The sequence below is a fragment of the Schistocerca nitens genome, chromosome 6 (genome assembly GCF_023898315.1).
Source record: "Schistocerca nitens isolate TAMUIC-IGC-003100 chromosome 6, iqSchNite1.1, whole genome shotgun sequence".
In the NCBI taxonomy this organism is placed as follows: domain Eukaryota; kingdom Metazoa; phylum Arthropoda; class Insecta; order Orthoptera; family Acrididae; genus Schistocerca; species Schistocerca nitens.
In genome coordinates this window covers 429,303,267-429,321,609 of record NC_064619.1, presented here as the reverse complement: position 1 = coordinate 429,321,609, position 18,343 = coordinate 429,303,267, and the positions used below count along the sequence as shown (strand labels likewise).

At 44.3% G+C, this 18,343-nt stretch overlaps 1 protein-coding gene across 1 annotated transcript in view; it reads right to left on the bottom strand.

The window, feature by feature from the left end:
• The window catches only part of LOC126263389 (uncharacterized), a 285,649-nt gene that overhangs the window by 43,189 nt on the left and 224,117 nt on the right, over positions 1 to 18,343 (bottom strand). The window contains exons 12-13 of the mRNA XM_049960483.1: positions 6,949 to 7,130; positions 517 to 681 (exon numbers count right to left, since the gene is read on the bottom strand). Of these exons, the coding sequence (XP_049816440.1) occupies positions 517 to 681; positions 6,949 to 7,130 (347 nt within the window). The remainder of the gene's footprint in view (positions 1 to 516; positions 682 to 6,948; positions 7,131 to 18,343) is intronic.

The window sequence follows — 18,343 nt, the reverse complement described above, 5'->3', positions numbered from 1 at the left end:
TACAGCTTATAAGGTTGGTAGAAGTTAGGGAACCTTAATCCTATAGTGAGTATATTTTGCACAGATATTCTATTCTTTTAAATCAGGTAACAAGAACAATATACTACAGTTGATGATGTTTAAACTGCTTTATAACCTAATGTTTAGTCTTGAATAAACAAAACCTCAAAAGTGGCCACTTTCCGTTATGTGTCATGTCTTCACTATACCCCTTCACTACTATGTGTTGTCCGCCCCTGGTAGCTGAATGATCAGCGTGACGGATTGTCAATCCTCTGGGTCCGGATTCGATTCCCGGCTGAGTCGGGGAATTTTCTCCTCCCAGGGAGTCGGTGTTGTGCTGTCGTCATCATCATCCTACCATCCTCATCGACTGCAGGTCGCCGAAGTGGCGTCAAATTGAAAGACCAGCACCCGGCGAACGGACTGCCCCACGGGGGGCCCTAGCCGTACGATTAAATTAAATAAATACTGCTACGTGTTAGCATAATAGCACTTCATGGTCTTCAGGCCCACCTGGAAGTCGCCGCAGAGGCAGGCGAGCGACTGCCCGTCGTCGGTGGCCAGCAGCAGGTGGTCCATCTGCGCCAGCGGCAGCAGGTTGGTGACGCAGCGGCAGCCGCCGTCCCCGCATTGCGTGTGGCAGTGCGGGTCTTGCGTCAGCCGCGCCAGCGAGTTCACCTGCAAGACAACGGAAGCCAGCCAGTGTCGCGACAGTGCATGTCGAGGCAAACGGATGAATGCTTGCAAAGGAAGTCTAGTGTTGGTGCAGGTGTACAAGTGGATGCAAGCTCCTGATTTCACGGAAAAGAGCTCCGTAACACACAGGATTGCTAGAGGGAACAGAGGATATTCAAAGAACAGCAGCGCCTTTCGTTAGAGGATCACTTAGTGAAAGCGAAAACGTCACGGAGGTGCTCGCCAAACTCCAGTGGCAGGCGTTGCGAGAAAGGCTTTCTGGATCACTATTTAGTTTATTATTAGAATTACGAGAGCGTACGTACCTAGAAGAGCGAAGCAATATATTGCTTTCTCCTGTGTATATCTCGTGAAATGATCATGAGGATAACATTCGAGAGATCCGAACACTCCCGGAGGCCTACCACCAACCGTTGTTCCCACTGACCATTTACGACTGGGACAGGAAAAGGGGAAGTGGCAGTGGTTTCTAAAGTACCCTCCGCTACACACCACAAGGTGGCTTGCTGAAATACACTCCTGGAAATGGAAAAAATGACACATTGACACCGGTGTGTCAGACCCACCATACTTGCTCCGACACTGCGAGAGGGCTGTACAAGCAATGATCACACGCACGGCACAGCGGACACACCAGGAACCGCGGTGTTGGCCGTCGAATGGCGCTAGCTGCGCAGCATTTGTGCACCGCCGCCGTCAGTGTCAGCTAGTTTGCCGTGGCATACGGAGCTCCATCGCAGTCTTTAACACTGGTAGCATGCCGCGACAGCGTGGACGTGAACCGTATGTGCAGTTGACGGACTTTGAGCGAGGGCGTATAGTGGGCATGCGGGAGGCCGGGTGGACGTACCGCCGAATTGCTCAACACGTGGGGCGTGAGGTCTCCACAGTACATCGATGTTGTCGCCAGTGGTCGGCGGAAGGTGCACGTGCCCGTCGACCTGGGACCGGACCGCAGCGACGCACGGATGCACGCCAAGACCGTAGGATCCTACGCAGTGCCGTAGGGGACCGCACCGCCACTTCCCAGCAAATTAGGGACACTGTTGCTCCTGGGGTATCGGCGAGGACCATTCGCAACCGTCTCCATGAAGCTGGGCTACGGTCCCGCACACCGTTAGGCCGTCTTCCGATCACGCCCCAACATCGTGCAGCCCGCCTCCAGTGGTGTCGCGACAGGCGTGAATGGAGGGACGAATGGAGACGTGTCGTCTTCAGCGGTGAGAGTCGCTTCTGCCTTGGTGCCAATGATGGTCGTATGCGTGTTTGGCGCCGTGCAGGTGAGCGCCACAATCAGGACTGCATACGACCGAGGCACACAGGGCCAACACCCGGCATCATGGTGTGGGGAGCGATCTCCTACACTGGCCGTACACCACTGGTGATCGTCGAGGGGACACTGAATAGTGCACGGTACATCCAAACCGTCATCGAACCCATCGTTCTACCATTCCTAGACCGGCAAGGGAACTTGCTGTTCCAACAGGACAATGCACGTCCGCATGTATCCCGTGCCACCCAACGTGCTCTAGAAGGTGTAAGTCAACTACCCTGGCCAGCACGATCTCCGGATCTGTCCCCCATTGAGCATGTTTGGGACTGGATGAAGCGTCGTCTCACGCGGTCTGCACGTCCAGCACGAACGCTGGTCCAACTGAGGCGCCAGGTGGAAATGGCATGGCAAGCCGTTCCACAGGACTACATCCAGCATATCTACGATCGTCTCCATGGGAGAATAGCAGCCTGCATTGCTGCGAAAGGTGGATATACACTGTACTAGTGCCGACATTGTGCATGCTCTGTTGCCTGTGTCTATGTGCCTGTGGTTCTGTCAGTGTGATCATGTGATATATCTGACCCCAGGAATGTGTCAATAAAGTTTCCCCTTCCTGGGACAATGAATTCACGGTGTTCTTATTTCAATTTCCAGGAGTGTAGGTGATTCAGGTGCCCCTACGTATAAGTTTTAGGCAACCCGCAACGCCTTCAGCTGCCATGCGAAATTTTTCGTGTTCTCTCTCTCACTATTGGCAAACTAGTAGTCCTACAGAAAAAATGTACAGAACCTTTTCGTAGGAACTTTAAGGTAGTTAAATTTTGTAGAGGGATACGTTTTCGCTTGGAGGCTATGGTTTTCGAATTATTCAAGAAATATGTACAAAAGTGAACATCAAACGCGTTTTTATTGAATAACTCGAAAACCGCGGCCTGCAGCGAAAATATATTCCAGTACGAGAATTATCTATATTAAATTTCTTACAAAAATGTCCTGTTCTTTTTTTCTGCAGGGCTGATACTTTGCGTGTAGCGAACGATAGAATATGAAAATCTCGCTCGTGGTGTTTAAAGGCGTTTCAGGTTGTATAAAATCAAGGGGTAGGGGCACCTGAACCTCTGTGCATGTGTGGATGTAAAGTGTTGTCACTTCATAGGTTGTCACGGCACATCGTAGTTTACAATGGAAGGACATATTGATGGATAGCCTCCCTTTTTTATTTATTTATTCTCTCGTCTACGAACGGAATGACGGAGTTCTAGGGCACAGTGTTTACCACAAACCTGCATACGCTAACCGGTATTTGCCTGCTGCTACCTGTTATCCATCATACCAACGCCTTGAAGTTCTAGATCTGAAGAGAGTACACCACATATGATGGGGAAGGCTTACCACACAACACTGAACATCAGAAGTCAGTATTTAACCGAAACAGACTCTGGGGGAGGCAGGCCGTCCTGCCGTGGAATTCGGAGCATCAACGGAAGTACATCAGCTGATTCCTATCATGGCTAGGAGCATATCAGCGAAAACAGAGAGAATTATAAGGAAATTTAACATAAAAGATGGGCTTCGTATGTTCGGCAGGATTAATCCTCGTTTGTGCTCCGTTACATATGGTGTGGCATCAAGGAGGTATGTTGTATTTCAGATTTCATATCGCTGCGGTAATGTTCACATTGTTCAAACCATCCGTTCTGTTGAGAACAGGAGCAATATGAACTACAAGCAAATTATGGTGGTAATATGAATTTCTTCTAATACAATCTAAGACCATGAAGGAATTGTCCGAATGGAACGGAAATCGGTAGAGCTGCTGTACATGTACTGGCAAACAAATTATTACAATTCCAGAAAATTTTCATAATTTATTCAGGAGTAAGAGTTTCACAAAGTGACGAAGACAATAACGCGTTGGTCCATCTGTGCCCCTTATACAAGCAGTAATTCGGCCTAGCAATGACTTGATAAAGTAGTTGGATGTCCTCCTGATGGATACCGTGACAAATTCCGTCCAATTGGTGCGTCATTTCGTCAGATTCCCGAGTTGGTTGGAGTTTTCAATCGGAGAGAGATCCGGCGATCTTGCTTGCCGAGGTAGGTTTTGGTAATCACGAAGGCATGCAGTTGAAACTCTCACCGTTTGCGGCGTGGCACTATTTTGCTGAAATGTTAATCCAGGATGGCTTGCGATGGAGGGCAACAAAAGGAGCGGAGAATATCGTCGATGTAACGCTGTGCTATAAGGGTGCTGCGGGCAACAATCGAAGAGGTCCTCCTGTGAAAATAAATGGCACACAAGAGCATCAAAATTGCAACGCAAAGCTCTGCATCGGCAGATACGCTCGATTTATGGAAGCGTATGTGACGCTTATGCTCAATATATTGGTCTTGCATGGTCCTGATAAGATTACACAAGTAACGGGTAAGGCCAACTCTAGATTGCGGTATATTGGTACAATCCTGAAGCGAGGCATTCCTTCAATAAAGGAATTTGCTTACAATACGTTAGTTCTTCCAGTCTTGGAGTATTGCTCGTCTGTATGGGGACCTTGCCAGTTGCGTCTGGTTCAAGAGGTTGAGATGGTCCTAAGACGAGCAGCAAGATTAGTGACTGGTACATTAGCCAACGCGAGAGCGTTACAAATCACATAGAAAATTTGATGTGGGACACACTTGCAGATAGACGACGCTTTAAACGGAAGGATCTGCTCACTAAATTCCAAAGCAGATCCTCGCCAAGGATATAGAGCATATATTATTACCACCAACTTTCATATCGCGCAATGATCACCATTCAAAGATAAGGGAAATTAGAGGTCCACACAGTTATTAGTTACAGGTTTTGAAATGTTAAACTCATTTGCTACCGGTCGGGTTCGAAGTTTTAAAACCATGTAAACACCGATAAAATTTTAAATTAACTTAAATTTATCATCAGCTACGTGGATAAATCACGACAGTGTAAATCCTGACGGATTAAAATTGTGTGTCAGACCGATATTCGAGATTTGGGCATTTGACTTTCCAGGAAAATTTTTCAGTCGATTGAGCTTCAATTTCGCCAGTACCTCATCCTCAACATTCCATGAGCACTAGTCTAGATAGGTATGCAGGAGGGCTGCTGAGAAATTTGGGTGGTTGCAGATGAGGTACTGGCGGAAGAGAAGCAACTGAGGACAGGTTGCTTAGTCCTTCGATAGCTCAGTTCGTAGAGCACTTCCAGCAGAAGGTAAAGGTCCCGCGTTCGATTGTCGGTCAGGCCCACAGTTTGTAATATGTACACACTCCACTGCAAGTGAAGAATCAATCTGAAATCATCATACGTAATATGTAGAAAAACAATCATTGGACATATGTGTTAACCGAGTTGTTTGTCCGAATTTATAACGCCACGTTTGCAGTCATCATATGACAAGGAAGAGTGTAACAATAGCCTATGGATACAGTAGCTTCATCAAATAACATAATAAATTGAACTGCCGTATAGTCACATGAAAGCCTACTAATAGTTTTGACTTAGAGTGTACTTCGGCCGTCGACCGCCAGGAGTACAAAGGTATCTATTGTACAGAGATTCGTGTATCAAGGTTCTTGGGACATAACTCGTGAACTACCTGTCACATAAATTATCAAAAACAATTTAATTTTGATTTGGATTATTAGTCACTGATATTAATGTTTCGATACTGGCTATATTTATTATTTTTATGATGTTACTTCTCCTTTGGCTCTGGCTTCTTTATTTCATTTTTATCTTTCAGGTCGACCCGTTAATGTAAAGTAGGAACAGCTGTAGGCTAGTACGTTCATTGTCTTTGGAGCCAAGAATCAGTGGGTGTTGTAAGCCACTGATGCGAATCAGTCTTTAGATCAGTCCAGCTGTGTACGCATTTACATTGTATTGTGTTATTACTGACCGACAGCCGGCGAGTTTCAATAAAATTTAGCACACGTAAGTGTATTGAACCCATCATACAAGAAACTGTTTAGCAATGAACTGCTGCGTTTCTTGACGTTAACTCATAGTCCTGGACGTCACACTTTTTCGATATATTGGGTGATCAAAAAGTCAGGATAAATTTGAAAACTGAATAAATCACGGAATAATGTAGATAGAGAGGTACAAATTGACACACATGCTTGGAATGACATGGGGTTTTATTAGAACCAAAAAAATAGAAAAATTCAAAAAAATGTCTGACAGATGGCGCTTCATCTGATCAGAATAGCAATAATTAGCATAACAAAGTAAGACAAAGTCAAGATGATGTTCTTTACAGGAAATGCTCAATATGTCCACCATCATTCTGCAGCAACAGCTGTAGTCGAGAAATAATGTTGTGAACAGCACTGTAAACCATGTTCGGAGTTGTGGTGAGGCATTGGCGTCGGATGTTGTCTTTCAGCATCCCTAGAGATGTCATTCGATCACGATACACTTGCGACTTCAGGTAACCCCAAGGCCAATAATCGCACGGACTGGGGTCTGAGGACCTGGGAGGCCTAGCATGACGAAAGTGGCGGCTGAGCACACGATCATCACCAAACGACGCGCGCAAGAGGTCTTTCACGCGTCTAGCAATACTCTGTTGTTTTTTTTTTTTTTGTTCTAATAAAACCCCATGTCATTCCAAGCATGTGTGTCAATTGTTACCTCTCTATCTACATTTTTCCGTGGTTTATTAAGTTTGCAAATTTATACTGACTTTTTGATCACCCGGTATATGAAAGTTAAAGAAATCAACGACATGGAAATACACATTCATAACATTCGTGTATATGTTCAACAGGTTTCATTTAAGAGCTCCGCAAGTCGGTGTCGAGGTGTTTATATGAAACGAATGCAACGCTGCTCATGGTTGTCGCATGACTGATACACAGGTGTAATGCATTCAGGCTGTAACTTCTGTTACAAACGCTTAGGAAAACTGCGTAGTTGTTGAGTGATACGGTCCAGAAATTCAACTCACCGTGAGTGTGACGCTCTGGTTGGCGGCCGGCACGAACCTCTGGGAGCAGCGGAGGGCACCCTCGATGTTCCAGAAGATCTGCTGGCTGCCCGGGTTGGTGACGGTGCCCTCTCGGCTGCTGCTCAGCCCATAGTACGCGACGTCACACAGCGAGTCCGGCTGCAGCGTGCCTTCCACGTGCTCTGTACACATCAAGGAGGCATTTGTAGGAAGACATCAGAGATTATACTCTATTGCCTGCAGTAAGCAGAATCTGACCACTGCGCACCGCGGCACCGAATGCCGCATGGCGCTGCCGACACATGAGGCGATAAGAATAGTACGTAAGCGGAGCAGACGAAAGGGAGGATACCTGCTCTAGGTATCAATATTTGCAAGAAATTATCATTCATTGTATTTCAGTACACTAAGAAATTCAGTTCAACTTTTTTTAAAAATATAGCGTAACGTGCAGGGCACGGTCTTGAGGAATAGGAAGGTGAGTCATACACTGAAGGAAACCGTGCGACGGAATAACGTCTGTGGCGTGGTACACCGGCCTGCCACTCGTTTTTAGGCAGTTTCCAACACACGTTTAGGAAAATGCTTGTCTGCTCCCGAAATTCCGTCTAGGAGGGCACAATACACGTACACTTAAAATACCGTCACACAGAACGAAATTCGCACGTTTTACATACAGACGGCGCTCGCGACTTCCTTCCCGTAAGACTGCGGCCTCAGGAATGGCATCCTAGCATCTAGTCACAAACGAAAGTAATAATAGATTTACAATTCAGAAACTGAAAAATATGACCTCGCAGGATAGAGACACACGTGGTGTAGGGGTAGCGTCTTTGATTCATAATCATAACGTCTTCGGTCCCGGGTTCGAATCCCACCGCTGCTGTAATCTTGATTAATAGTCAGCATTGGCGGCCGAAGACTTACGGCATAAGAAATGAACCCCATTCTGCCTATGGCCTTGTCAAAGAGGGCGGAGGAGCGGACAGAGTTTCAGGGCACTATCTTGTCCTAGCGGTGGGGAAGTGCCCCTAAAGGCGGAAGAATCAGCAATGATCAACTGCATGAGGATGCAGTAGGCAGTGGAAACCACTGCTTTAAAGACAAGTAACGTGTAATCACAGGACATATGGCGTGTAATTGAAGAAGCGTCATGATGATCTCTCCATTAGCAAAAAATGCCGGAATAGTCTCCCATTACGATCTCCGGGAGAGGACTGCCAAGGGGGAGGTTACCATGAGAAAAAGATTGAATAATCAACGAATGGATAACGTTCTGCGATGAATGGTTGCCTAGAAATAAACCTATACAGCGACGATTGGTATTGATTATGAAACGTACTACGAGTCGGGGCGTGGGAAGTCAGGAGCCTGAACGTGTAGGGAAACTAGAAAATCTGAAAAGGGAAATACAAAGGCTCAATCTAGACATAGTAGTGCTCAGTGAAGTCAAGAGGAAAGAGCACAAGGATTTCTGGTCAGATGATATAGGGTAAAATCAACTGCAGTAGGAAATGGCATAACGGGAGTAGGATTCGTCATGAATAGGAAGATAGAGCAGAGAGTGTGCAACTGTGAACAGTTCAGTGACAGGGTTGTTCTTATCAGAAACGACAGTAAACGAACACCGATAACAATAGTTCACGTATACATGTCGACGTCGCAAGCTGAATATGAAGAGATAGAAAAAGTGTATGAACATATTGAAACAGTAATACAGTATGTAAAGGGGGATGAAAATCTAGTAGTCGTGGGGCACTAGATTGCAGTTGCAGGGGAAGGAGTAGAAAAAAAAAAAGGTTACAGGAGAATATGGGCTTGAGAGAAGGAATGAGAGAAGAGAAAGATTAATTGAGTTCTGTAATAAGTTTCAGCTACTAATAGCGAATACTCTGTTCAAGAATCACGTGAGGAGGAGGTATACTTGGAAAAGGCCAGGCGACACGGGAAGATGTCACTTAAACTACATCATGGTCAGACAGAGATTCCGGAATCAGTTAATGGATTGTACGAAGTACCCACGACCCGATATAGACTCAGATGACAATTTTGATGAAGAGAAGGCTGAAGTTTAAGACATTAGTCAGGAAGAATTAATACGCAAAGAAGTGGGGTACGGAAGTACTAAGGAATGACGAGATACGCTTGAAGATCTCTAAGCCTATAGATACAACATTAAGGAATAGCTCAGTAGGTAGTACAGTTGAAGAGGAATGGACATCTCTAAAAAGGCCCACACAGGAGTTGGCAAGGAGAACATAGGTACAAATAAGGTAACTGCGAAGAAACCTTGGGTAACAAGAAATACATCAATTGATCGATGAAAGGAGGAAGTACAAATATGTTCCGGGTAACTCAGGAATACAGAAACAAAAGTCACTGAGGAACGAAATAAATAAGAAGTGCAGGGAAGCTAAGACGAAATGGCTGCAGGGAAAATGTGAGGACATCGAAATTATTGTCGGAAGGACAGACTCAGCATACAGGAAAGTCAAAACAACCTTCGGTGACAATAAAAACAAAGGTGCTAACATTAAGACTATAACGGGAATTTCACTGCTAAATGCAAAGAGGAGAGCAGGTACGTGGGAATAATACATTGAAAGCTTCTATGAGGGGGAAGATCTGTCTGATGCGATAGAAGAAGGAACAGGAGTCGATTTAGAAGAAATAGGTGATCCAGTATTAGAATCAGAATTTAAAAGAGCTTTGCAGGATTTAAAATCAAATAAGGCAGAAGGGATAGATAACATTGCATTAGAATTTTTAAAATCATTGAGGGAAGTGTCAACAAAACGACTATTCAAGTTGGTGTGTAGGATGTATGAGTCTGGCGACATAACATCTGACTTTCGGAAAAGTATCATCCAGACAATTTCGAAGACGGCAAGAGCTGACAATTGCGAGAATTATCGCACAATCAGCTTAACAGCTCATACAGCCAGGTTTCTTACATGAATAATATACAGAAGAATGGAAAAGAAAATTTGGGAAGCGCTAGATGACGATCAGTTTGGCTTTAGGAAAGGTAAAGGCACGGGAGAGGCAATTCTGATGTTGCGGTTAACAATGGAAGCAAGAGTAAAGAAAATGAAGACACGTTCATAGGATTTTTCGACCTGGAAAAATTGTTCGACAATGTAAAATGGTGCAAGATGTTCTACATTCTGAAAAAAATTGAGGTAAGCTGTAAGGAGAGACGGGTCATACATAATATGTATAACAGCCAAGAGGGTATAATAAGGGGCTCCCAAGAACGAAGTGCACGTATTAAGAGGGGGTAAGACACGGCTGTAGCCTTTCGCCCCTACTGTTCAATCTGTACATCGAGGGAGCAATGGTGGAAATAAAAGAAAGGTTCAGGAGTGGAACTGAGGTTCAAGGTGAAAGTATGTCAACGATATGATTCTCTGATGACATTGCTATTCTGTGCGAAAGTGAAGAAGAATTACATGATCTACTGAACGGAATGAACACTCTAATGAGTACAGAGCATGGGTTGAGAGTAAATCAAAGAAAGCCGAAGGTAATGAGACGTAGTAGAAATGAGAACAGCGAGAAACTTAAAATCAGGATTGATGGTCACGAAGTAGTTGAAGTTAATGAATTCTGCTACCTAGGCAGTAAGATAATCAATGACGGACGAAGCAAGAAGGACATCAAAAGCAGACTAGCTATGGCCAAGAGAAGTGTACTAATATCAAATATTGGCCCAAATTTGAGGAAGAAGTTTTTGAGAATGTACGTCTGGAGTGCAGTATTGTATGGTAGTGAAACATGGACTGTGGGAAAACCTGAACAGAAGAGAATCGAAGCATTTGAGATGTGGTGATACGGACGAATTTTGAAAATTAGGTGGACTGTTAAGGTAAGGAATGAGGAGGTACTGCGCAGAATCGGAGAGGAAAGGAATATGTGGAGAACACTGATAACCACAAGGGACAAGATGATAGGACATATGTTAATAGATGAGGGAATGACTTCCAAGAAAATGTGTGTGAAATCTTATGAGACTTAACTGCTAAGGTCATCAGTCCCTAAGCTTACACACTACTTAACCTAAATTATCCTAAGGACAAACACACACACACCCATGCCCGAGGGAGGACTCGAACCTCCGCCGGGACCAGCCGCACAATCCACGACTGCAGCGCCTCAGACCGCTCGGCTAATTCCGCGCGGCAATGACTTCCATGGTACTAGAGTGAGATGTAGAGGGCAAAAACTGTAGAGGAAGACAGAGATTGGAATACATCCATCAAATAATTTAGAACGTAGGTTGCAAGTGCTACTCTGAGATGAAGAGATCAGCACAGGGGAGAAATTCGTCTCTGGCCGCATCAAAACAGTCAGAAGAGTGATGACAAAAAAAAAAGAAAAAAAACGAAGGAGAATAAGTGCTAGGAGAAAGAATGGATGACACCAATGTAGAATCATTCTTGCGACGATATGGGCCAAAACTGGGGAAATCAACTGACGTAAGCGACATCGACAGAGGGCAGATTGTTGTGGCCAGCGCGTCACAATGACAAGCAAAGAAATTTTGAAGCTGATCCTCTGTTCTCATGGTTCTCTCGCGAATGTATAAGAAAAGTGTTTGACAAGCCGCGATTCCACAAGTAGGCGACAGTGACCCCTCATCTCATGACGTGGAGTTCGGAATCCTTACCGCTCAGGAAAGCTGAACAGGCGCCGTTCCCTGGTAGGTCTGTAGGAATATTACAATGTTGGTGCAGGGACATGTGTTTCTAAGCACTTCGTTCAGCTCACGTTTTTGGAGAAACGCTTCCCCAACACAGGAGAATAATCTTTCAATGTTAAACCAACAGCTCTATCAGTTACAGCCGCATCGGCACGGGATCATTCAGGTAGGATGGTGGAACAATACAACGTACACTTGGTCGAATGAGTAATGTTCTTCAATAGATCACGTCACCATCCACACGAATTACTGTTCAAAACATGCACCGCGCTACGGACCCACGTCGGTCAGGGCAGTATTATGTTACGGCGGACATTCAACTGGGCTTCCATGGAGCCAGTGGTAGTAATCGAAGGCATCATGACAGTTCTGAACTACTGAACATTACTGAGAACCACCTGCATCCTACATAACTGACAACTTCCTCGATGGCGACGCCTCTTCCACTACGATAAATGTCTGCCTCACAGATCAACAGGTGTGCAGAAGTGATTCGAGGAGCATAAAAGTGAAAAAAACTTTGATGTCGTAGCCACGGAATTTGCCTGATGGAACAAATCTGGGAATTCTACCGATGGCCAGCTCCGTGTTCTTAAATTAACAGCTCGTAATTAACGGGAATAGCATAACCTGTGTGCAGATATCTGATGTTGGGGACCTCCGGAAACCTGTTAGGGAATCACCGTGTTCCTGGCATGCATAATCGCTGCGCTGCTGCATTGGGTTCCAAAGGTGGAGCAACGGTATTCAGCACGTGGTCATGATGTATGTACTCATCAATACAAGACGGCTTGTGTTCCAACAAAACTCTGCGTATCGAGTTTCATACATAAAGTTATTGCTGTCATTTTACTCTCTCGTGGTAATCGAAAAATGTAAGCTTTCATGGCCAGCAATGTTACTGTTATTAAAATCTCCAGACCGATTACTTTTGTCCAAGTTAAGCGCAACATTTCGTCTTCTTTGCGAATTATTTCAGGCGAGAGAAGGGGCTTGAGTCAGTCCTAGGTTGTGGCTTCGTTTCACTGCACCCAAAGGTTGCTGACTTCACTGAAACTTCGTATTGAGGTACATCCGCACTATAGTGGGATGTCACTTATTTTTGGAATTTAAGAGTAGTTTGCTGTTTCCGGTTACTGCAGTGCACTACCGCTATCATCCCACGGAGGAATCCTGTTGAATTTCTTTTTCTGCCCAAGAATCCAGATAGCATTCTACATAGCTCGTTCCCCTTTCAGCTCTAAATTATGATCCTTCTCGGCCAAATGTATTGCTACTTTGTATTTCCTGGACGTGGCTTTTGCCAAATTCAGTCTGTAGTTTACTGTCTGCAAAGAGTGTTCTGCTGCACTTTACCTATCCGTTTCACTAACTTGTGCAGAGTTCTTTGGAGAAGAAATTTAAAATCACGTCAAATCGTTGTCTATTCGTACCTAGACATACGAAGGGCATTACGACGGTCATGGAGAAGTGATTGTAGCACACAGTCATCTTATGCTTCAAGAAAGGTGTCACTGTCCATCTAAGAAATATCTTGAAAAAACTGTGAATCAGTGTCACTGACCATTTAAGAAATATCTTGATAAAACTGTGTATTAGTGTAATTAACAAAACAACACAGAAAAAACAGGGATGTTTAAATCTGGAAAATAATGGCTACCAGTTGCTGGGAAAGCCATCAGTGAACAGAATAGTTTTATCTGTAGAAAGGTGTACGTCCGCACTACCAAGTAAAAGGTAAAGAAACAAAAATAGGAGCATAAAGGCGTCGAAGGGTAGAAATAGACTAGCACAGAGGAACATACTTAGCTTTGAGGAAACCACAGGGTCCACTCTGATGTGGAACCGCTCAGGGCCGGGTACTGTGACTGGTGAGAGAGACCACAGAGATTGTTCAGAGCGACGGCAGTTTAAGTGAGAGAGAGGAGGGCGTTGTGGTATTTCGACATTCGCTACTGAAGAAGAAGTGCACTAGTCTTCCATCGTGGGATGGTAACGCTAGTGTATGAGAACAAGCATAAACGGACTATTTCGCTCGAATTCCAAAAACAATCCGCATCTGAATGTATCTTGCTACGTTTTTTCAGCTACACCTGCAGGGATCCACTGTGAACTAGCCACGAATCCCACCGAAGATGTCTTCAGTAAAAGAGCTTAACAGCTATAGACTTATTATCTCTCACGCATGACCTCTTACTGAAGCTAAATGCTGTCACTTTGGTTGTTACTGCTCAGTCCGAAGATGCAGCTATAAACGTTAGTTCACACTACGCCAGTTCCGTCACCCCACGTGGCTACTGCGACTGTCATCGATGTATACCTGATTACTGAGCTCAGACCGTCATCTAACTCCTCAATTTTAATCCCCAAGTGTGTCTAAATTATCACATTGAATAACTCGATGTAACGCATCGTAAAGGATCAATGTATTGTCAGTCTTTTAGTCAAATTGTGCCACAAACCTCTTTCCTCGTCAATTCGATACAGTACCAGTTTATTAGTTACTCGATCCCCCCAATTACACCTCATCATTTTTCTGTGGTACTATGTATTTAAAATTTGCATTTTCCTCTTGTCCGTTCTGATTACCACCCAAGTTTCACTTGTATATAATAGTACACGGCAAACATTGAGTTTTAGAAAGTATTTTCGAACAGTTTATATTCGATATTGCTATTTTTTTCACCAACAGATTTCTAGATGTTACCAGTCTGAATTTTATGTCGTCCCTAGCCATCATCAGTTATTGTTCTGGAAAAGTAACAGAATTCATCCGTTATTTTCAGTGCGTCGTTTCCTTAGTATCATCACATGTATCTCAAATTGACACATTCGCCCTTCCTTTACTTTTGTCGGTGTTACGTCTCGTCTGTACATTCTGTTCAGCTCATCTCCTTAGCCCTTTTTCCGTAACCGATATAATTAGAACATCTTCGGGCAATCTCTAAGTCATTATTACGTTTCTGTGAACCGTAATTACTTTTACAAACTTCTCCTTGCTTTTCATTGACTTCTTGCTACAAACTGATTAACAAGAGGCAGGGTGGCAATTTTTTTTCAGATAGCTAAAATTTATGAAATGAATAGAGCAGTCTTCCCTAAATATTGTCAAGATGTGGCTCCATCAGACCGTTCTCAGGTTTGAATATCGGTCGGGAAAGAACGGTTCGTTGTTAACGTCTTTTGGAGGACTAGGTAATGAAAGACGTAGCACATGCTCGCATTAGGTAAGACTGGGAAAGGGAAAGAGGTTGAATCATTTTCGAAAAAACCTTCTCGGCATTTTCTCCCAGTGGTTCAGGAAAATAACGGAAATCCTAATTCTGCATGGGCGGACAGAATTAGTGCTACAGACTTTCCGACGTCGAATCCATCCTCTTAGCTAATATACAACAGCTTTCGGTAAGATCCGTGCTGTAAACTAATAGCATGTAGAGATCGAAAAAAAATCTGTCCTGTAAAATGTCACGATAAGCAATTTCGCAGCTCGAAATACAGAAATGGTCAGAAAGAAAGTCTGTATTGGCAAACAATATCTTTGCCGCATTTTGTTTCTTATTACTGTCGTTAAGTTACCCTCCTTCTGCAGCTCGCTGAAAGGCCATTGCCATGGGAGCTGTTTGATGGCTCGTTAGCGAATCCCTGAAACGCTTCTCCTTCATGTCAGACATCTCACATGACGCTACCTACCACGAATGCCCCCAGGAACAAAGAGATTCGGTTTCTTCATGGCGATAATGATGTTGTTGATAAAGAGGAAAGTGTCTGCTTATAATCCTATACTCTTACTCTCCACAGAACATGTTAATATTACAGTGATGGCAAAGACGCGGAAGGCAGCCATAATAGACTTCCTCGGGAAAAGGTTTACAAGCCTCACAAAAAATAAATTACCCTAAACAGGAGACATGCTCTTTACAGAAGAAGCCGTAAGTGGCCACAGTCGAATCGATGCAGCTCTGAGGCGATTTATCAAACCACTAGGCAAGCGTAGGATCTCTGCCTGAAGGATGACACCGACAGTGTTTTCATTAATCTACTGTAGATCTGCCACTGCGCTGGGATTATCTGAGTTCAATGAAACCTTCAGCGAACCAGCCAGATAAAAATCACGAGAGAGATCGAGATGAAGCTAAGAATTGTTACTGCCTTTGCCGACTGTCTTCTCTTCACCGATCACCTCATAAACTCCTGACAATATTATGTGTACTGCGTGTGAGTCAGTCCAGCATATCACATGCAACAAGTGTCACGATATACTTTGCACGTTTATTTTATGGGAGATGGTGAACACACAGGCCGAGCGGTCTAAGGCGTTGCAGTCACGGACTGTGCGGCTGGATCCGGCGGAGGTTCGATTCCTTCCTCGGGCGTGGGTGTGTGTGTTGGTCCTTAGGATAACTTAGGTTAAGTACTGTGTAAGCTTAGGAACTGATGACTTTAGCAGTTAAGTCCCATAAGATTTCACACGCATTTGAACATTTTTTTGAACACACAGAGAATGCATGCGCTGTGTTTTACATGGAATACGCCTACTTTCTTGTGAACTCGCAAATAGGATATTTATGGGATCGTCTTCCTACGTTATTACACCTTGTCGCTTTGCACCAACAGAGATAATTGTTCAGTTGCGGGTTTTACTTCATCTCGTAGGGCTGCGTTTTACGTGATCGGACTGGATCACTATTCCGTTATGACAATTTTTTTTTTTTTAATTTTCTCTTCACCTTTCCAGAAAGTTATGCATATGGTGTCCTTCCACATCGCCACGGCTGATCACGTGACAGGCCAAACAAAGGTAGCGCTTGTGACCATCAGCAAATAAAAACAGCTTAAAAGATTATAGTTTATCCCATATTGGAAGACATCAAAGTTGGTCGGAGTGTGGAACTTTTCAACAGATACTGCTGTATATAGTGGTGCATGTAGAACCTAAATGTCCAGTGGAAAATAGCAACGACACTGAAAAAATCAAGAACATATACAGGGTGTTACAAAAAGGTACGGCCAAATTTTCAGGAAACATTCCTCACACACAAATAAAGAAATGACGTTATGTGAACATGTGTCCGGAAACGCTTAATTTCCATTTTAGTTTCGTCATTCCAAAGTGATCAAATTGTAAAATTCACAATCAACATGTGTGGGATGACTAGAATCCGCACGCAATTGTGCAATAACGTCATCAACACAGATTTTCTGTGAACGTTTGGGCAGGGATTGTTGGTGATGTCTTGATTGGGCCCCATGTTCTTCCAACTACGCACAATGGAGCACGTTATCATGATTTCATACGGGATACTCTACCTGTGCTACTAAAACATGTGTCTTTACAAGTACGACACAGCACGTCGTTCATGCACGATGGAGCTCCTGCACATTTCAGTCGAAGTGTTCGTACGCTTCTCAACAACAGATTCGGTGACCGATGGATTGGTAGAGGCGGACCAATTCCATGGCCTCCACGATCTCCTGACCTCAACCCTCTTGACTTTCATTTATGGGGTAATTTGAAAGCTATTGTCTACGCAACCCCGGTACCAAATGTAGAGACTCTTCGTGGTCGTATTGTGGACGGCTGTGATACAATACGCCATTCTCCAGGGCTCCATCAGCGCGTCAGGGATCCCATGCGGCGGAGGGTGGATGCATGTATCGTCGCTAACGGAGGATATTTTGAACATTTCCTGTAACAAAGTGTTTGAAGTCACGCTGATACGTTCTGTTTCTGTGTGTTTCCATTCCATGATTAATGTGATTTGAAGAGAAGTAATAAAATGAACTCTAACATGGAAAGTAATCGTTTCCGGACACATGTCCACATAACAAATTTTCTTTCTTTGTGTGTGAGGAATGTTTCCTGAAAGTTTGGCCGTACCTTTTTGTAACACCCTGTATACAGCACTAGAATTCCGAACTGTTAAATGACACACTTGGTGGTTCAAATGGCTCTGAGCACTATGGGACTTAACTTCTGAGGTCATCAGTCCTCTAGAACTTGGAACTACTTAAACCTAACTAAGGACATCAAACACATCCATGCCCGAGGCAGGATTTGAACCTGCGACCGTAGCGGTCACGCGGTTCCATACTGTAGCGCCTAGAACCGCTCGGCCACCCGGCTGGCAGGCACACTTGGAACTATTTGTTGTCCATTCCTCAGCAGACAAATTACTATGATATTAGGTATACAGAGTAGTTACAATTAAACTGACGTTGTTCCGTGCACGCAGCGCGTGCTGTGTACATCACAGGACGGTTAATTATCCCAGGTATGTTTATTAATCGGTGTTCTCTCCGAATATGCTGAAAACAAAACGTTCCACTTTCTGTTACCAGGTGAAATGGGGCGCTGAAGCAGTCAGAATGTAAAACGTTTACTGCTTTGACGTCAGTATGTTGTTCGACGCTTGGCGATGCGTGTTGATAAGAAGCTGGTACAAAGCGTTACGAAGGACGAAATTTTCCATACGAATCGCAGTCCTATTGAGAAGAAACACCGTGCACTTCAGGTAATCTTGTTTTACCAGAACGGCCGCAACAGTAGCACTGCATTTTGGGAATATCGGCGACAGAAACAGCTGTGAAGAGGCCACTTGTAAATAAATCAACTGAAGCATACGATCAAGATATCTGAGAAACAGGTGAATTTCGTGGTGCAGCAGGGGGTGGGAGGCAACTCATTCTCGATGG